The sequence below is a fragment of the Podospora pseudoanserina genome, chromosome 3 (assembly GCF_035222485.1).
Source record: "Podospora pseudoanserina strain CBS 124.78 chromosome 3, whole genome shotgun sequence".
NCBI lineage: Eukaryota > Fungi > Ascomycota > Sordariomycetes > Sordariales > Podosporaceae > Podospora > Podospora pseudoanserina.
The window spans coordinates 1315611-1332962 of record NC_085922.1 but is presented as its reverse complement, the minus strand read 5'-3'; the positions used below and the strand labels follow the sequence as shown (position 1 = coordinate 1332962).

The 17352-nt window shown below is 53.7% G+C and overlaps 5 protein-coding genes across 5 annotated transcripts; 3 read left to right on the top strand and 2 right to left on the bottom strand.

The window, feature by feature from the left end:
- Positions 1-948: 948 nt before the first annotated feature.
- MDJ1 (mdj1 protein precursor) lies at positions 949-2816 on the bottom strand (the record flags this gene model as incomplete). Its single annotated transcript, XM_062945494.1, has 2 exons — positions 949-2548; positions 2616-2816. The coding sequence occupies 2 exons, from the start codon at positions 2814-2816 to the stop codon at positions 1292-1294; spliced, it is 1458 nt and encodes a 485-aa protein (XP_062801479.1). The 3' UTR covers positions 949-1291.
- Positions 2817-3702: 886 nt separating this feature from the next.
- Positions 3703-5602, bottom strand: QC764_303760 (uncharacterized protein; the record flags this gene model as incomplete). Its single annotated transcript, XM_062945493.1, has 2 exons — positions 4109-5602; positions 3703-4041 (listed from the first exon to the last, which is right to left on the bottom strand). The coding sequence occupies exons 1-2, from the start codon at positions 4346-4348 to the stop codon at positions 3703-3705; spliced, it is 579 nt and encodes a 192-aa protein (XP_062801478.1). The 5' UTR covers positions 4349-5602.
- A 2368-nt stretch (positions 5603-7970) lies between these two features.
- On the top strand, positions 7971-9191 carry QC764_0050760 (uncharacterized protein; the record flags this gene model as incomplete). The annotated part of the gene is made up of 2 exons (XM_062940407.1): positions 7971-8258; positions 9099-9191. 2 exons carry the CDS (start codon positions 7971-7973, stop codon positions 9189-9191), a joined length of 381 nt encoding a protein of 126 aa, XP_062801477.1.
- Positions 9192-9718: 527 nt separating this feature from the next.
- On the top strand, positions 9719-13603 carry QC764_303750 (uncharacterized protein; the record flags this gene model as incomplete). The annotated part of the gene is made up of 3 exons (XM_062945492.1): positions 9719-10056; positions 10127-11011; positions 11066-13603. 3 exons carry the CDS (start codon positions 9719-9721, stop codon positions 12969-12971), a joined length of 3129 nt encoding a protein of 1042 aa, XP_062801476.1. The 3' UTR covers positions 12972-13603.
- Positions 13604-13757: 154 nt separating this feature from the next.
- Positions 13758-17192, top strand: QC764_303740 (uncharacterized protein). Its single transcript, XM_062945491.1, has 5 exons — positions 13758-14317; positions 14391-14846; positions 14899-16271; positions 16333-16448; positions 16500-17192. Exons 2-5 carry the CDS (start codon positions 14595-14597, stop codon positions 17051-17053), a joined length of 2295 nt encoding a protein of 764 aa, XP_062801475.1. The 5' UTR covers positions 13758-14317; positions 14391-14594; the 3' UTR covers positions 17054-17192.
- Positions 17193-17352: the final 160 nt, after the last annotated feature.

Here is a 17352-nt window from a genome sequence, read left to right as displayed (position 1 = left end):
CGCAAACTGGACGCCGTTGATGGTTCCTGATCTCATTTCTGGGGTAACATCTCCGGGGAAGTCGCAACGGTTGTGGAGCAACCTAACTCCTTCCCCCCCCCCCAGCCATCGTGGTGGCTTGCTTTTGAGGGGCACAACGGTCGACGGTGTGGTAAGTGGTGTAGACCATGTAGATGCTGAACAAAACGTCTGTTAGTCCATTGTGCATACGGCAATATCTCGTCAGCTCAGATCTTCAAATCTCATCATATTTGCTCTCTCTGTGATGTCAATCCAGACATCGTTCTCCAACAACCCCAGCTCTCCAAAGCCCTCCCCTGCCCTACCCGTCATGCCATGCTCCCGAAGTGCCATCCTCGGCCTCACTCACCATGATTCCCCCGATGCCAGCCAACGCCCCCTCACCCCAAGCGCCCGAGAAATTGACCGAGAGCCCACCGTCAACCACCGGCCTCAATTCTTCACCACCACAAACACAAGCATTCAAACTCCACTGACTACACGTATATGCCAAGAATACACAAGTCCACCTCTCTTAACCATCAAACCCCGGAAGAAAAACCAAAAATAGTACTATGCAGAGTGGTTCTTTTGTCTGTTGATAATGTGCGGTGTGTATATATCTGTGATGTCTGTTTACAATCAGTTCAGCCCTCTCTCGACTACCTCCATCCTCCCTCCCCACCAAAAAAATACATTGATAATATACAACAGATCGAAAGACCAGAAAAATTCACAGTCTTCGTTCAAAAAAGTGACCAAGCAAGCCACCGCAGCCAACACCATTCCAATGCATGTGCAAACCAAAAAAAAAGCCAAAACAACTCCATGTACCATTTTCACCGACCTACTACCACCCTCTACCTCTGTATCTTGCCTCCCATATCCCCCTCCTCTACCAAAAACGTACAATCCGTCCATCCCAGTATGTCGAGTGAAACCGATCGTATCCATCGAATGTTCGTAGTTTTGTTGTGCAGTTTACAGCTTCAAGGAAAAACACTCCGAAAGAATCGTACACTATTTTTCACTCGTAGTTCCGTAACCTTGTCGTCGTATTGTTTTCGCTGTGTTTTTACTTCTTCTCGGAAGAAGAACCATCCTTCTTGTTCGCCTCGTCGTTCTCCTTCTCGCGCATGTGCTCCGGGTTGTTGGTGAGATTGTGCCAAAGCGACTTGAGGAACCCCTCGTTCTTGTGCGACTCTGCTGATGAACTATCCGACCTAAAACCACAAAACAAGATGTAATTTAAGCAGGTTGTCCAAATCCAAGGGAGTGCAGAAAGGTTCTCTCACGTCTTATGCAAGTTCATAATCCGCTTCGCCGTCTTGTCGCCCATCTCATCCGCCAGCATCTCGACCAGCGTCCTCTGGTTCGCAGACAGATACTTTGGCATCGTGACCCTAAATTCCACCTTCAAATCGCCCATCCCCCCTCTCCTCCCTCCCAACTTCGGCATACCCTTGCCCGCGAGCGTCATCTTGTCTCCAGTGTTCGTCCCCGTCCCAATCCTGACCTTGGCATCCCCCTCCAGTGTTGGGATGGTAACCTCGCCACCCAACAACGCCGTAGTCAACGGGATCGAAGCCGTATAAAGAATATCCGACCCCTGCCTCGTAAACTTTGGATCCTTGGCCACCCTCACCAACACATACAAATCCCCCTGCGTCCCCCTCGCATCAGATGTGCTAGCCCTACCCATCGCTGGCGCATCACCCTCCCCATTGACCCTCAACCTCATCCCATCCTCAATCCCCCCGGGGATATCAACGCTAATACTCTTCCTCTCCCTCGTCACCCCCTCCCCAGAACAACTCCTACACTCAGCCCCCTTGGGAATAGCCGTCCCACTCCCCCCACAGCTCCCACACGTGCTCGCCATCTGGAACCCCCCACTCATAAAATGCACCCTCGTCCCCGACCCCCCACAAGCCTTACAAGTAGCCTTCTGCGTCCCCTCCTTCAGCCCACTCCCGCTGCAAGTCTTGCAGCTCGTCAGCGGCAAAATAGTAATCGTTTTGCTCGCCCCCTTGGCCGCCTCCATAAAGCTGACATTGACCTGCACCTCGATATCATCCCCCTGAATAATCTCCTGCTGCTGAAACGGGCCCCCTCCCCCTCTACCACCCCTCCCCCCACCAAAAGGTCCACCACCACCTCCCATAAAGCTCGAGAATAAATCCTCAAAGTTGATGTTGCTCCCAAACCCGCCTTGACCACCGAACCCACCACCACCAAAAGGATGTCCCTGACCAAACGGGTGACCCCCAGCTCCTCCCGGACCAGGCTGGCCAGAGGGATCAAACCCAGCAGCGCCAAACTGATCAAACTGCTCCCTCTTCTTGGGGTCGCTCAAGATCTCGTAGGCGCTCTGAATCTCGGCGAACTTGTCCTTTGCGGTTGGGTCTTTGTTCGTGTCGGGGTGGAACTTTTTCGCGAGGCCGTAGTAGGCCTTTTTGATGTCGGATTGAGAGGCCGACTTGGACACGCCGAGGGTGCCGTAGGGGTCCTTTGGGGTTGCGAGCTGGGGGCGGGTGGTGTGGAAGGACTGTTTGCACATATCGTCAGTTAGGAACCGTGGTGATGCTCAAAGAGGAAAGAAGGGGAAAGCTTACCCTAGGTTGAACAACCACATACTGCACTCCTCCTCCCCTCGTCTTGGGAAGTCTCGCTCTCGTAGAAGCTGCGGTGCTATACCCCGCCGATGGCAATCCGATGCGCTGCTGACGACGACATATCGGCACCGCGCCCCTCACAGGAGCAACAATAGCAGCTGTTTTCGCGGCAGCCTTGGGCAGCAGTATGCTCGAACTCATCGCGAAGCCCTCTCTCTTTCTTAACCCCTCCAAACCTAGCTTCTGTTCAAATTTTCCTCAATTGGCTTTTCAACTTTTCCTCGGTGACGTCAACTAAAGCACCTCACACAACAAAGCGGGGAGAAAGAGAGAGAGAGAGAGAGAGAAACAAGAAGACTGAGGAAAAGGATTGGTAATGTGCTTCAATTTGCTGCTCTTCCAGATCAAACTTCGATGACAACTTTTTTGACCCGCAACTAACTTCGCTGGTATGAGAGCCTGAGGCAACCTTTCCAAGCCCGCTTATTGGCGGGTTTGTACCATCGCTGCCCACCTGTAGAAACCACCACCAGTTTCTACGGACCCCACCCCACGGCACTTGGTCCGAGCGGCGGCGACGAGCGCGACCCGCGACTTGTCTCAATTAAAAACCCGGCCCACACACAGCACGCAAAACACGCGACGGGATTCTTCTCAGTCGGTGGTAGGTGGTTGTCCCTCGGCTCTATCGCAATGTCGCAATCATTAACCATTTGGTAAAGTGGTATATCTATTGGCTACACACAACACGAAAAAGACTTTCATGCTGCCTGGTATATATTTATAAACGAAGCCCGAATAATAGCAAAGGACTGTTACAGAATGGAAAACAAACCAAAAAAAAAAAGAAAAACTCTTCCTAACGCCGAAAACTCCCTTTTGCGGTGTAGTAGTAGTAGTCGCAGGTATCCCTTTCCATCCCATTACCCATAAGTCCTATTTCATCCCACCCATCCGTCCGTCCGTACATAATGTGTAGTGCCGACCGATCCAAGCATTCCCACTCTACTAGACCAAAGGAGTACTGTTCTTTCCTCCCCGTCTATTGTTGAACAATAGCCTTATCATGCTTGTTGTGCCCGCAAAATTATTTATCGAGCTCAGGAGGTAAATGTATATACTCTCTGGGCTTCCTCACAGGCCTTTGTGGTCTTCGGGTCTTGATCTTGTGTAGAAACTCGACGATAATGTCATTTTCTTGCGCCCCTTGACCATTAAAGTGTTTCCTGACCGCCGTCGACAGCTGATCCGTCGTTTGTCTTCGGAGTTCTTTTCGTCTTGCAATCGTCGGCGAGTAGAGACCTAGACTCCCAGGTTGGGTGAGAACCCATTGGTGGTGTTCGCTGGCAAAGGTGGTCGGTGTTCTCAATCGGTAGGCTCGGCGGTAGGCGTGGAGGACTTCGCGATCAAAGGCAGGCCATTGGAGCTGTTGTTGGAAAGAAGAAAGTTAGCAAAATGTCAATAAATTGTGTAAAAGGGGTAGGCAGTCTTACACCAGGAACGTTCGCCCCTTGCGCACCCGTCGTGGTGGCCGAGCCAGCCGCTGTAGCCATTGCCGGAGCACTCGTGGCGCTGACATTGGTGACTTCTTTCAGGTTGGAACCGGTATTGCTTGCGACACGGCGCATCTTTCCGTTGGACTGGTGTGAATGCCCTCCGTTTTTCTCCTTTGTATTTGGTGTGTCCGTCTTGGAGTCATCCTGACCGCCCCGGGCGGCTTTCGCGGGCGCCATATTGTGGATTGGTGCTGAGCCACCTAAGAAGAAATGTACAGAGTATAAACTTTGATTCCCCGAGGCAAGTTCTCACATCCTAGGAGTCAACCAAGCTCAAACAACGACAGGAAGCTGTACAATTGCTGGACAGAAGTGGACATGGGGAAGACAAGAGGGGACTTTCTGGGACGGAAAAGATTGCCTGCCAGCCCTGCGTCGCAAGGCAAAAGCGCGGGATCCCTGGAGCTCTGACGACACAGCGCCTTTCGGCCAAGCTCGGGCCCTAATTGGTCAGTCAAGCAGGGGACCTTACCACTTTAACCCAGGTCATCGGAAACCCCCCCACCGCTTTGGCTTTGTAGTACTTGTCGTTGCCTGCCGTGATATCCATATCCATAATGTTGGAGTTGCTGCTCTCTCCGGGGAGTGGTGTAAAGTTGTTATTGACCAAAGCGGCTATGGTTGCGGTGTTGGAAATATGCATAATCTCTGAAAGTCTTTCCGGGAAGAGTGAGATTGAGTTGAGAATGGAAGAGGTTCGCGGAGCTGCAATTGGCCCAGAGAAGTTTAGACTTTGGATCGCTCGCACGGGAAGATGGCTGACTAGGCCCGCACTCCCGGCTTTCCTATTTTGCCTTGTACTTGTCATCCCATCTTTGTCGAATCTGTCTCGTTCCCCTCGGCGCCTCTCAGGATGAGTGACAACGTCGCACCTCGACAGCGACGGCTTCGGTTGAAGCCGACGGCAGTGGCCAGGCAATTATTTGTTCGGCAGGCACCCCAAAAGTCTGTGTGGTGGGCCGTGGGGTTGAAGTCGCAGAATGATGTGAGGGGTTTTGTTCGGATAGCTGCTTGACGTGCATCACGCAGCGCGTTCCTGGTCACGCAACTCGCGAATCTCCGACCTGCTTGGCTTCTCGGCTGTTCAGAGGGATCCACTGGCAGAGGGCATCTATTCTACGTCCATAGGTAGCTTGAGGGTTGACACCTACGTGGCAACATAGTAAAATACCGAATGTCTCGGCAGGCAGCGAGTTGACATGCTGCTGTGCACGTGTATGCCCCCCTCTTCCCAGGAGTTCCACAGCATGAGCAACTCGTGGGCTCGTTACGTCTCAGGTGTCTGAGAGAATCGAGGCATGGCTGTTCTCAAGAGACCTTCTACGACACCAAGATGGTGTACACACCTCCTCCTTCAGGTACAACATCCTCACCTTTCGGTCGACCTGCATGCAGCTAGGACGACGGTGGCGCTTCCTTGGTGGTTTTTCGCCGCCCAGACAGCATCTGGAGCTTCTTCAGCAAATCACTGACCTCGTAACTGGTCAGGTGCGATGTGGACAATGCTTGTTCTCGCACTTGAATCTCGAGGGCTCGTGTTACAACTCTGAGCGAGGCTGACAACCACCCAGGATCGTCCTGGGTTTGCTGCCCACATCCCGCGTTTCTCAACGGCATTGCTCGAGGGCCACCACGATCCCCACGACTTGTCCGCATTAGCGCACACGACAAAACTCGAGTGGTGGCTGGTGAGATTCAGTTCAGATCGATGAGCCGCTCTATCTATGAAGCTGCGGGGTACTGCCGGGGGCGACTTCACCTCAGACCATCTCGGCTGGGTAGGTATCATGAAATCATGAGCACTGTTGCGTGTTCCTGATGGAGCTCGGGGATGCCGAAGAATATTCGATGCGAGAAATACCGCAGCAAAGTCATTGTCCCAGTGGTGTGGATTTGGGTGAATCATGACAGTCGCGTGCCCAGAGCCTTGGGCCCTGACATGACCAGCATCGTGTGTCAGCCCAAAAAAAAAAAAAACAAATGGTAGCTTCTTAGGATGTGTCCCACGCCTTCCAAGTTATTTGGGAACGCTGCTGGGAAAAAAAGTTGGGGGTCACACGAGCCTAGTGATGCCCTTGGCTGTCCATGGCACTTGACACGCTGATTGTGATCGTGTGCGCATTCTGATGCCTCAGATTATGGGGCGTCTTTCCATATGCAAGTCCAGTGGGAATAATGGACTCGGTTTGCGGGAAAATCGAGTTCTACGGCTCTTGGCTCCCCAACCTAACCATGTTGGATTCTGAGTGGCACTGAGTGGGTGTGGTGGTTGGTGAAGCTGAGGTCGCCCTGTGGGCCTTGTGCCAGCTGTTGAACGTACACCGAATCTGGGATTGGGCGTGATCTGAACCTAGTGGCTGACCGAGTCTTCTCAGAGAGGAATTGTCTTTGAGAATGACCGGAGAGAATGAAGCGGTGTTCACAGAATGAAATATGAAATGTCTCGGAATGATTTTTAGTTTGATAATCGATGGAAGGAAAAGCGGGCCAGCTGCCAGCCAATGCCCCCCCATAGCGGGAAGACTCCGCCAATCAGACAGATCTACCCCGGGTCCCCATATTTTCTTCAACAAACGAACCGATCCACGGACCACGGGTGGCAGGGAGTCCAGGGACGACCCTTGTCCCTTGGCTACCAGAATTCACCCCACGCCGCGCTCCCGCGCTCACTCCAAAGACGTTGATCAAAAAGTCGACGGGTGCCCAGAGCTATCAAAAAGAGAGTTTCAAAAGACATGGGCCATCATGGACTCGAGACGGTCAGCGAATTCGGCGTTTATCCGCTCTCATTGTGATGGGAGGAAGAGGCCCCAGGCCACATCACGCTCCGTTAACGCAAGAAAGCGGGGCTCAGGAGATGAAGGGGGGTGGTGCCAGAAGTCCAGAGCGATGGTCGGCTTTCTCTGAGAGGCGGGTCTCGTTTACCTTACCTCTGACTGTGAGTGACCTCCAAGTGTGAGTGAAGAGCATGACCTCCGCAGCCTGCGAGTAGCCCTGGAGGGTTTTGCTTCACACACCAACCTGGGAGGCTAAATACTTTCGTCTCCTGTTGGCTGGCTACCGCTTGGCTGTTCCCCCACTCACACCCAGCATTCTCGAGGCACCCCAACACTCAAGTGTCTGCGCCGCATCAGGCCAGCCGCGCAAGAATACTGTGTGGAAGCCGTCATCTCCGTGCGACGGCCGGGCGTGAGAACTCGCGGCGCACCCTTTCCAGGTCCTCGGGATCGTAGATTGTCTTTTCAACATTTTTGTTACAAATTCCGGTCTTTGGCCATGTGGCACACCTCTAGGCGCCTTCAACACCACCGTGGAGTCCCCGTCTTGACGGTTGATTCCCTTCTGCGAGCACTACAGCTTCACGGTAGGTACTTGGGTAGAAAAAGAGCGGGCTTTTCGGGACCCCGCCAGTTGGAGAGCCCCGCGCCTTGGTGCCGGATACCCTGACATGCTGTGTCCATGGGTGTCCTCAAATACAAGACACATCTGGTAACGAACCTCTTGACGGCCGAATCTGGTTGCGGTTCGCCCTCCCCAGCGGCAGCAGCTGGGATCTACCATCATCATTAGCAATCCAGTAGAAAGCAGCAAGACATTTTACCCAGAGCTGGATCAGCATCCCGAAGTGCCTAGCGGCATGTGGCAGCCAGGAGTGGCATCAACCGGTACATGGTGAGATGGGCGTGAACTGAGGTGCAGATGCATGGGTATGGATCCTAGGAAAGTCCTCAGGGACCCCATTTCGGCCACGGCAGCACACGGCCTCTCTGGGCAGCCGTCCCTTTCTTATAAAACCCCAATGGATGGGCCATCACCTCGAGACCCCCACACTGCCGCCGCTTCTGATTCTTCTTCTCCCGCTCTTCCCCAGAAACACCACTTCCTGACCCACGGGAGGCTAAGGTTGGACAGACAGCCTCAGGAGTCCGGGGAAAGACGCAGACGTCAGGTCCCGTGCAACTATTCCACCCATCGCACCGCGTCGACGACAGCAACCCTCAAGAAGACCCCTCGAGAGACCCCTCTTCGTCGCGGTCCTTCCCACCAAACCCCGTGCGGATTACGACTCTGCTTATTCTTTAGCCTTGTCTGTCCGAGTCCCTTGTCCCGCTACACTTTGCCTCTCTGAGTGCGCTACCCGCGGCCAGGTATGTATCCTCGTTTTTCTTCTTCTCCAGTGTTTATCCGCAACCCTTCAGCCCCCCTTCGACCCCATCAGCCCAAGCACTCCCGAGACTCCAAAGCTGGTTTCTTCGAGTACCACAAAACATTTCGGATGGCGATATGGGCATGGATGCTCGGGACGAGATTGAAGCGGGCCAGCCAGCAGCCAGCCACGACAGCTGGACTGTGCGCAACCATATATCGCCCGTGCAGGGAGCCGAATATGCCTGGACAATGCGCTGCCGAGATGGACCATGTGTGAAGACGAAGGTGCTGAAGATACACCATCCTCTCTCTCCTGTCTCCTCACCACCTCGCTCCGCGGCTGGTAGGAAGGGACCACTTTTCCAGTCCAGGCTGGTCAGCTACCTACCTGACCTCGGTGGCATGGCTGGGCAAAGGGTCGGACAACCAGCTCCTCTCCTCCTTCGCAGGCAACCCAAGATTTTTTTTTTTATCCCTCGTCCCTCCCCGGTCCCCCTGGCTGTTCCAGCAAAGATGCTCCACCCGAGCGCTTGGTCCACCAGCTTGCTTGCAGATGCTCTGATGCTGCTCGGGCCACACCCCCCTCTACATACAGTAACCCCTACCCCCATACCACGTCGTACCCCGGCTGCCCCCGCTCGCTCTTCGGTTGTCCAGGCCCTTTTCCTAATGTGTGCCCCGTGCTGAGTGGTCCGCTGGCTGGGTGCTGGTGGGCGATGTTCCGTTCATTTTCCCGCATCGGTTCCCAAAAGCTCTTGTCGCTGATCTTATGCTACAGACCAGGAAACCGCATTATTTTACTGAAGAGGCCTTCTCCGACGCGCAGCGGCATCTGGCGGGCTTGCTCTTGTTTTTTGTCTCCTTTGTTTGAAAGTAATTTCACATTTTTTTGGGGGGGGGTTCTGACGGGAGGCGCCGGTCACTTTACTTTTGCCCGCCGTGTTGAGCTTTGCCTGCCATGATATCGTGAGCCTCGTCCCTATTGGTTTCTTGGTGAGGTCGAGAGCGAGTCCCCCAACTCCACGAACACCTCTCTTTCCCCTCTCTGGCGCGTCTTTGAGCGACATATACAGCAGTCCATACTACCACAAAAACCCACACCCTATCGATTCACAGCACGTCTGCCTATACCTCGTGTCACCTCCATCGAGCGTATATCTACTCCACAGAGCGGCCCTTCACCTACATACGCACGCACTGTGCTGTAAGTCCCGCGGACCATCCCGATTCATCACCCATCGTCACACTTTGCGAGCCGGGCATTTCGGAGATTCACTCGGGACCTTCCCCAGTATTCCTACCCCGGATCTGTGTGACTGAACAAGAGCTACTCATTCAACCGTGCAGCCCAATCAGTGCCGGTGTCTTCCGATTGGAAAATCACCTCTGCGAGAGAACATGGCTTCTGTTCTCGCATCCCAGCCAAGTGAAATCAAACCTCCAGCACCACCGGCGCGAACTATGCAGTCCATGCCCCCTCAGCAGGAGCCCACGCCTCCTGAAAACATAAAACAGGAGCACGAAGACCATGAGAGAGGCCGCACACGTAGCCGATCTGACGACAAAGATGTGGATGGTCTCGATCTAGATGATGCCGAGGATGGCGGGGATGGTGCTCACTCGTCCAACTCGGAAGGCCCCGCGCGGAAACGTAGGCGAAGCCGGAAGGGCCAGGAGAAGAAGTTTGAGTGTCCTGAGAAGGGATGCGGGAAGAGCTACTCGAGGGCAGAGCATCTGTATGTGATTTTAAATCTTGAGTGTCAATATGAGTTTGTCTCTGTACTAACCTCCTTGTCTGTTGAAAAGCTACCGCCATCAGCTCAACCATAACCCGAAGCAAGTGTACAAGTGCGGCATCGGTGACTGCCAGAGGACCTTCGTCCGGCTCGATCTTTGCAATCGTCACAAGGACCGACACACGGCAAAGGGGTCTGCTCTCAACCGGAAAGACTCGCTGATGAGTCAAGCCTCACCCATCACAGACAACCGATCTCCATTTATGACGGCGGGCTCTGCCTCTCCTGAAGTCAACAGGCCAGGCACGGCATACAACAAGGGCCGGGCTTTGACCATGCAATTTCAGTCTCCAAAGGACGGCATGCCGTTCAGTCCAATGGCCAACACGCCACCGGCTGGCTATCCAAACGGAGGGTCCAACGGTCCCGTCGACTACATGCACCACGACCATAACAACTACGGGCACATGTCTCAACGACAGCCACTTCATTCTCCAGGCGGTCCTCAACGGCCTTCCATTCAGACCAGCGTTGGTCCTTACGGCGTTTTATCACCTGTTTCGAACCAGCCAGGATACCACAGCCAGCCATCGGGAACTCCCCAGTCAGCGGGCGGGATGTCCTATGTTCCACCACAAAACTTCCCTCCATTCAGTCTGCCGCCATCCGAGTTTCCTACTTCGTCAGCCGGGGGTGTTGATCGTGAAGAACAGCAGCAGGCGTATGCGCCACCGACCTCAACCGAATACAATGATCAGCATCAGCAGCCAGGAGGTGAGATGATGTTGCTCGATCAAATGGCCATGCCTCAAACCATGCCCGTGTTTGGCAGCGACAGCATGTTGAACAAGTCGCCTTATGTCGGCATGCCGGAGGATTTCATGGCGTACCTGTTCAACACCGCACACACGGATGGTTCTCCAATGGCTGTGCCGATTCAAGGGGGAGGGTACAAGTAAGTTTTATCACTCGCCTTCAAGGTCCATTTTGTGCTGACTTGTCTTCACAGCTATGGGGAGTTCTCCAGCCAGTTTAGTGTGCCTTACTACGGCAACGATCCAAGCCAGATGGGCTACTTCCCACCTTCAACAGCACCACAGCAGATCATGTCCGTCACTAACCTTTTGGATCAAAACCTCCCCGAGTCGGTCATTTCAGACGAGAAGAGCGCCGAGATCTTCGAGTTTATCAAGGAAAGATTCCACGAAAATGGCCAGGCGCCAGTCGAGCGGCAACGCGAAGGCATCCTCGAAGGCGATCGCAACGACGACTCACACATGCTCAGCCGCAAGATGATGCAGGCGTACATCGGCTCGTACTGGGTTCACTTTAGCGATCAGGTTCCCATCTTGCATAAGCCGACCTTCTCCCCAGAAAAGACGCCGAATCTGCTGTTGATTGCCATGATGACGATTGGTGCCGCCTGTCTTGACAAGACTCACGGTCAGAAGGTGACCAAGGCTGGTGCCCAGCTCTCCAACTTTTTGGCGTGGCATCTCAGGTGGGAAATGTTCCAGGATCCCAACTGCCGGCCGCCGGCGAAGCTGTGGGTTTTCCAGACGCTCCTCCTGCTCGAACTATACGAAAAGATGTACTCGACCCGCGAGCTTCACGAGAGGGCACATATTCACCATGCCACTACCATCACTCTCATGCGTCGCGGGCGAGCCCTCATCGGCAAGTCCGCTTTGGATTCGCCACCGAATCCCAGAGATGACAAGACCAACGGCTCCAGACACTCGTCGACATCGGGTATGGCGCACACTCCGAGCGAGTGGTGGAACCACTGGATCGCTGGCGAGTCGACGCGGCGCGCAGCCTTTGCCGCCTTTGTTATCGACTCTATTCACGCCACCATGTTTGGACATTCCACCGTCATGGTGGCCCACGAGATGCGCCTGCCGTTGCCTTGTGACGATAAGTTGTGGAAGGCCACAAGCGGTGCCGAGGTGGGCAGGATCGAGTCACAGCTCTTGGCTGTGGGCAACAAGCCGGTCGCCTTCTTGGAAGGTCTCAAGCGGACACTGAGCGGCCACGAGGTGCAGACGAACTCGTTTGGCCGCACCATTCTGATGGCCGGCTTGCTCAGCGTCAGTTGGCACATGAACCAGAGAGATCTTCAAGTCAACTCTCTCGGCGGCCCGGTCGGACAAGCTCTCGGCGGGCGGGACAAGTGGCGGGCTACCTTGACGAGGGCTTTCGACTCGTGGAAGGGCGACTTTGACAAGACGTTGTTCAAGCGCGGCGAGGCGTCGGCCGACCCCTATTTCCACACACCCGACCACAGCGAAGCCAATGTCGTGTTTGAGAGCCGGATCGTCCTCCACCACCTGGCCCACATGGCCATGCACGTGGACATTGTCGACTGCCAGATGCACGCGCGAGCAAAGAGATTGCTCGGTCGAGCGATTGGGCAGCAGGATGTTTCAAGCGCTTCGAAGCGGATGAGAGAGTGGGCCCCGACGGCAAAGGCGCGCGACGCGACGTACTACGCGCTCAAGTTCCTGAACTCGGTGCTCCAGCCTGATCGAGTGGCGACTCCCAGCTCCAACGGATACGGCCGGTACGACGAGATTTACTCGGCCCGCGACGACGTCCTGCTCAACAGGCCCTGGGTTCTCTACTTTGCCGCTCTGGTGGTGTGGTGCTATGGGTTTGCTCTCGAGGGACCCAGCCCGGAAACGCCTGTGCCGACCACTCAGCAGGACAAGGTCCGTCAGATGCGGGAGTACCTGGCCAAGTATGGCAACCCGGCGTCGCCAGAGGAGCTCAAGACTATGAAGGGGATCAGCCACAACACGTCTATGCTGATGATTTTGAAGGACACCTTTGAGGTGACGAGGTGGCAGCTGCTCCACGAGGGTGCTACTCTGCTGAGCAATTGTATTAATCTGAACATGGGGCAGATGCATTAGCTGGTGTGGTAATTTACACGCATACGGGAAGGTTAACTGCTTTTGTTGGGGTTGTATAGGGGTTTCTCGCAGAGGCCTATCATCTTGCTTGCTAGGTGTTTGCCAGAGACGGAGGAAGTGTGGGGTGGCTGTTTATGATCTTTGAGACGGGTTTATACTGTTATTGCGAAAACACATGGAGGGACACTTGGAAGGGAATGAGTGGGGCCTATTATTATGAAAATGAGGCATGGCATACTAAAACAGAAAGTCTCAACGGAAAGGGCTTGATGAGGGTGGTGAGGAGGGAGGCATACGGGGAGGAAAGCATATACCTAGGTGGTCAGGTCAAGCGAGAACATGGAGGGAGGTGGGGGGGCATATTACTACTTCAAACAACATTCACACGCACATCGAGTTTTTTTCTTCTTCTTGTTGAGCTCCTTTTTTAAAACACTATACCCCTTATCTTTTATGTTGAATTTTTTTTTGGTTTTTTTCTGTTTTCTTTTTTGCTCATGACCTGTTTTATTGGGTGATTACACATAGCATTTGACATGAGAGGAAGAAGAAGAAAAACAAATCGATGATACATTTTTGCCATGTTGCTGCTTCTTATTGTGGTCAAGGGCGATGAGGAGGTGTAGGTAAGGTATTAGATGCACACTCCCTCCCCCTTGCTGTCCCTTCGTTGCTGAAACCCCTGGTACCGATCCAAATAGGACCAGTACCTACATACACCACCTTCAACCCCCACGTCCTATACTCGACAAAGTCACCGACAGACACCGACATGTCTTGGATCTTGGCAGTGGGGGTTATACACTACTCGGACTTGCATGATATTCTGGGGGGATTGTCATGCAAAAGTCAACTGTATATCCCATCACCGTGTGTGTAGAAGCTAGGTCCAACCCGACGAAACTGACGCCATACCTATGTCCCCCAAAGTTCAGACGGCAGCTCCCAAGCTCCTTCCTCCAAAAAAAGTGCGGGGTTGCTGTTGCTTCTTTAGCTAGGTCAGGGTAGGGGCTCCTCCCCGGGCTCCTGCCCCAACAGCTGGTAGGTACTGGTCACAAGGCAGCTTGCTCCTGCCGCTCCTTTTATGTTTTGGGAAGGAACGAGAGGGAAAAAGTGGCAGGAAGGAACCCCGCGTAGGTGCCCGTAGCTCTTGAGGATTACAAACCATTTTTTTTGTAGCCTGCTCGAGGAGCTGGGTCCAAGTCACCACCATCTGAGGGGCAAACCTAGAGAACAAATTCCAAGTCGCAACAACTCGATAACTTTGCAGTGCAGTAATCAAATGCAAAGCAGAATCTGACACAGATTCCAATAATCGACAACTGCGTACAAACATAACATCAAGTGTAAGTTTTGATCAGGTTGAGCGAGTTCCATCACATTAGACGTTTGCTTTGCTGACTGATGCCCGTGGGTTAGGTAACCTTCGCTCGGTCCCGGTGGTTAGGGAGCTCTTATCACCGACATTACACCACATCCACTCCGGGGCGGCGGCAAACGGATAATCGTCACCATCCACTGAACAAACAAGCCCATCCATCGCCCAACAACTTTCCCCAAAATCAACCATTTTTTTCCAATCATCAAACTTTGGTTGGAGTGTGTGTGCGTGTGTGTCGGTTCATGACATCAACATCCTCAACCGCAAGTCACCTCCCGACTTGCCGCCCCACCACCACCTCCTCTTCATCTAGCACGACAACAACTGACAACGAGATGGTGGGCATTTTGAGCCTCCCGCCTGAGATATTCCACGGGATACTCTCCATTCTTGACCCGAAGGACTTGGGGACCCTGCCACGAGTTTGTAAAGGGTTTAGGGATTTTGTCGAGGGGAATAACCCGCTTTGTAGGGATGTTTATTGCAGGATTTTGGTAAGTGAATTAGGTTGGGGAAAGGGGGGATGGTTGCTGATATGAGGGATAGGATAAACCAGCCTCGGCGACGGGGATTGATTTCGTTCAGGAAGTGAGGGATCTGCTTCATCTGGAGCAGGTTGTTTCTGCAGGGTGGCTTATTCCTGATGATGGGGACTTTACGAAGACCAATGAGTTAGCTATGCGGGAGCTGCCGTTTGTTCATCGGACTATAACCAGACTGCTGAGTCATATCCCTTCTCTTGAGCAAGGGCTTGAGGAGGGTCCGTCGAGGTTGGTGAATGCGGAGACGTACCATCGATCGGCGACTTGTGAGTATCTGGCCCGGGTGCTGGAGGAGGCGCCAAGGTCGGCGTTTGATGAGAATTGGAATGGGGTTCTTCAAGGGTTTTTTTACCAGTCGACGATTTTTAAGAGGATTCCGAAGCACCCTCAGCGACCTTTTCCTGCCATCAGCCCGAAGACGGTGAGGAGGTCGTTGGGGGAGGTGGTGGACGAGGAGGAGAGGGAGAGGAGGCGGATGAGTGCGCATTTGCATTGTTTGTTGGGGATTCAGGACTTGCTGAGGGATGTCACGAGCGGGAGCTCGCTGAAGAAGTGGAGTTTGCCTGAGAGGGCTTATGCGACTGCTTGTGCGAAGGTGTATGATATTCGGGAGTATAAGAGGGAGGAGACGGGTTGGGGACCGTTTTATACGCCCGAGGGGGAGGAGGGGAAGGGGTTGAGGGTTGATTGGGAGAAGGCGGAGGCGATTATGATTGTGTTGGGGACGAATTTGCGGGCGAAGGGGTTGGCGTTTTTTGATGCGGTGGAGCATGTCTGGGGGAAGAGGTTTGGGGGTGTGTGGGAGGGGAGTTATATCCCTTGGCTGCCGGAGAATGCGCTTGCCAGTTTGGAGAATAAGAAGGTGGTGGAGGAGGAGGAGGAGGAAGAGGAGGAGGAGAGGGAGAGGAGGTTGGAGTTGGAGGAGATTGCAAAGAGGGATCCGTATGGGGTCAAGGGGACTTGGTTAAGGGTTGTCTGCTTCCTCGATTATACGGATTTTTTCCATTTCAACTTTCACAACCACGAGGGGGAGGGCCAGGCGGCCGAAGCGCCGAGGGAGCCGCTGAATACTGGTGAGGCGGTGAGGCTTATTCTTATGAAGGTTCATGCCACCAAGATTGAGCCTGCGGATCCTGAGGCGGGAGATCATGAGGGCTGGCCGGTTGTTCATTTTGAGGGACAGTCTAGGGCGCTGGACTGGTCTTGGGATGGGAATGCGGATTCGGAGTTGAGGGGGACGGTGAGGATGACGAGGGAGGGGGAGGTGAGGTGGACGACGTATTCAATTTATGACGGGGAGGAGCGGTGGAAGAGCGAGGGGTTCCAGCTTGGTGGGAGGAGGTCTGCCAGGGGTGTTGTTGGGAATTGGTTTGATAAGTAGGTTTTTTCTGGTTTGGGTGCTTTGAGGAACAGCATTGTTGACTTTGGACGTTCACAGGGACTACAGCGAACACGGCCCCTGCGGCCCGACGGCTTTCTGGAAGGTGGCTGACCACGAGTATGACTCCAACTCGGACGAGACCGGGGAGATGCTGAACAATCTGTTGCCACTTCGTACGCCTTTCTTCTCTCCCATGGAGCTTGCTCTTGTCCTGACGGTTGTAGTCGACAATGACGACGACGACGACGACTCGGACGATCCGGATGCTGAGGAGAATGAGGATAGCGATGAGCATGTGTCTGAGTCGGATGAAGTTGATGAGGAGGAGGAGGAGGGGGAAGACGAGGATGAGGATTTGGATCATGAGCTTGAGGAGGAGCTTGAGACGGAGGCGATGGGGGTGTTTGGTGGGGGTAATGCCACTGGCTCGGGTTCACCTCCGGGGCAGGGGTTGCGCGGTGGCGGTGGTGAGAATGATGGGGGGAATGATGATAGGGAAAACCGAGACAGGGACGGCCACAGCGATGTGGCTGGCAGAGAGCACGCGGGTATTGAACCGCCTTCTGATGCCGAGTCGAATGTTGAATCTGAAGATGAGGGATGGCCTTATGAGGACGGGTATGATCAGTATGAGGAGGAGGAGGCATATATGCAGGAGATGGCTCAGCTGCCGCGGTATGAGCTCAATGCGGATTACAGGCGGTTCAATGATATGATGGCGGCGAGGTTTCAGATCGGGATGCCGGAGCCTGAGGATGATGAGTATTTGGAGCCGTGAGGACAGTGATGGAATATAACAGAATGGAATGGTTACTTATGGCGATGGATTTATTTGCTTTTATCTTTTTTTTCAGGGGGAAGGGATATGTATGCATGACTTTTATGTTGCTGATTTTCATTGCGTTGCCTCGAGGCGTTTGGGGAGGGGGTAGTGGGCATGGGAGAAGTACATGGATTGGGGCGAGGGTGTTGATTTGGAGGGGATATGATAGTTTTAGGGGTAGAGAGAGTAATGGATTTGGTGTGCTGTATGTTTTGAGATTGTGTCTACGTGAAAATGGGACAGGTTTGGATTGG

Bases quoted from the DNA above. Each gene is read 5' to 3' on its own strand.
- QC764_303740 (XM_062945491.1), top strand. From the start codon at position 14,595: ATGACATCAACATCCTCAACCGCAAGTCACCTCCCGACTTGCCGCCCC. The intron at 14,847-14,898 runs GTAAGTGAATTA...TATGAGGGATAG, and splicing joins ATGTTTATTGCAGGATTTTG to GATAAACCAGCCTCGGCGAC. The intron at 16,449-16,499 runs GTACGCCTTTCT...TGACGGTTGTAG, and splicing joins GAACAATCTGTTGCCACTTC to TCGACAATGACGACGACGAC.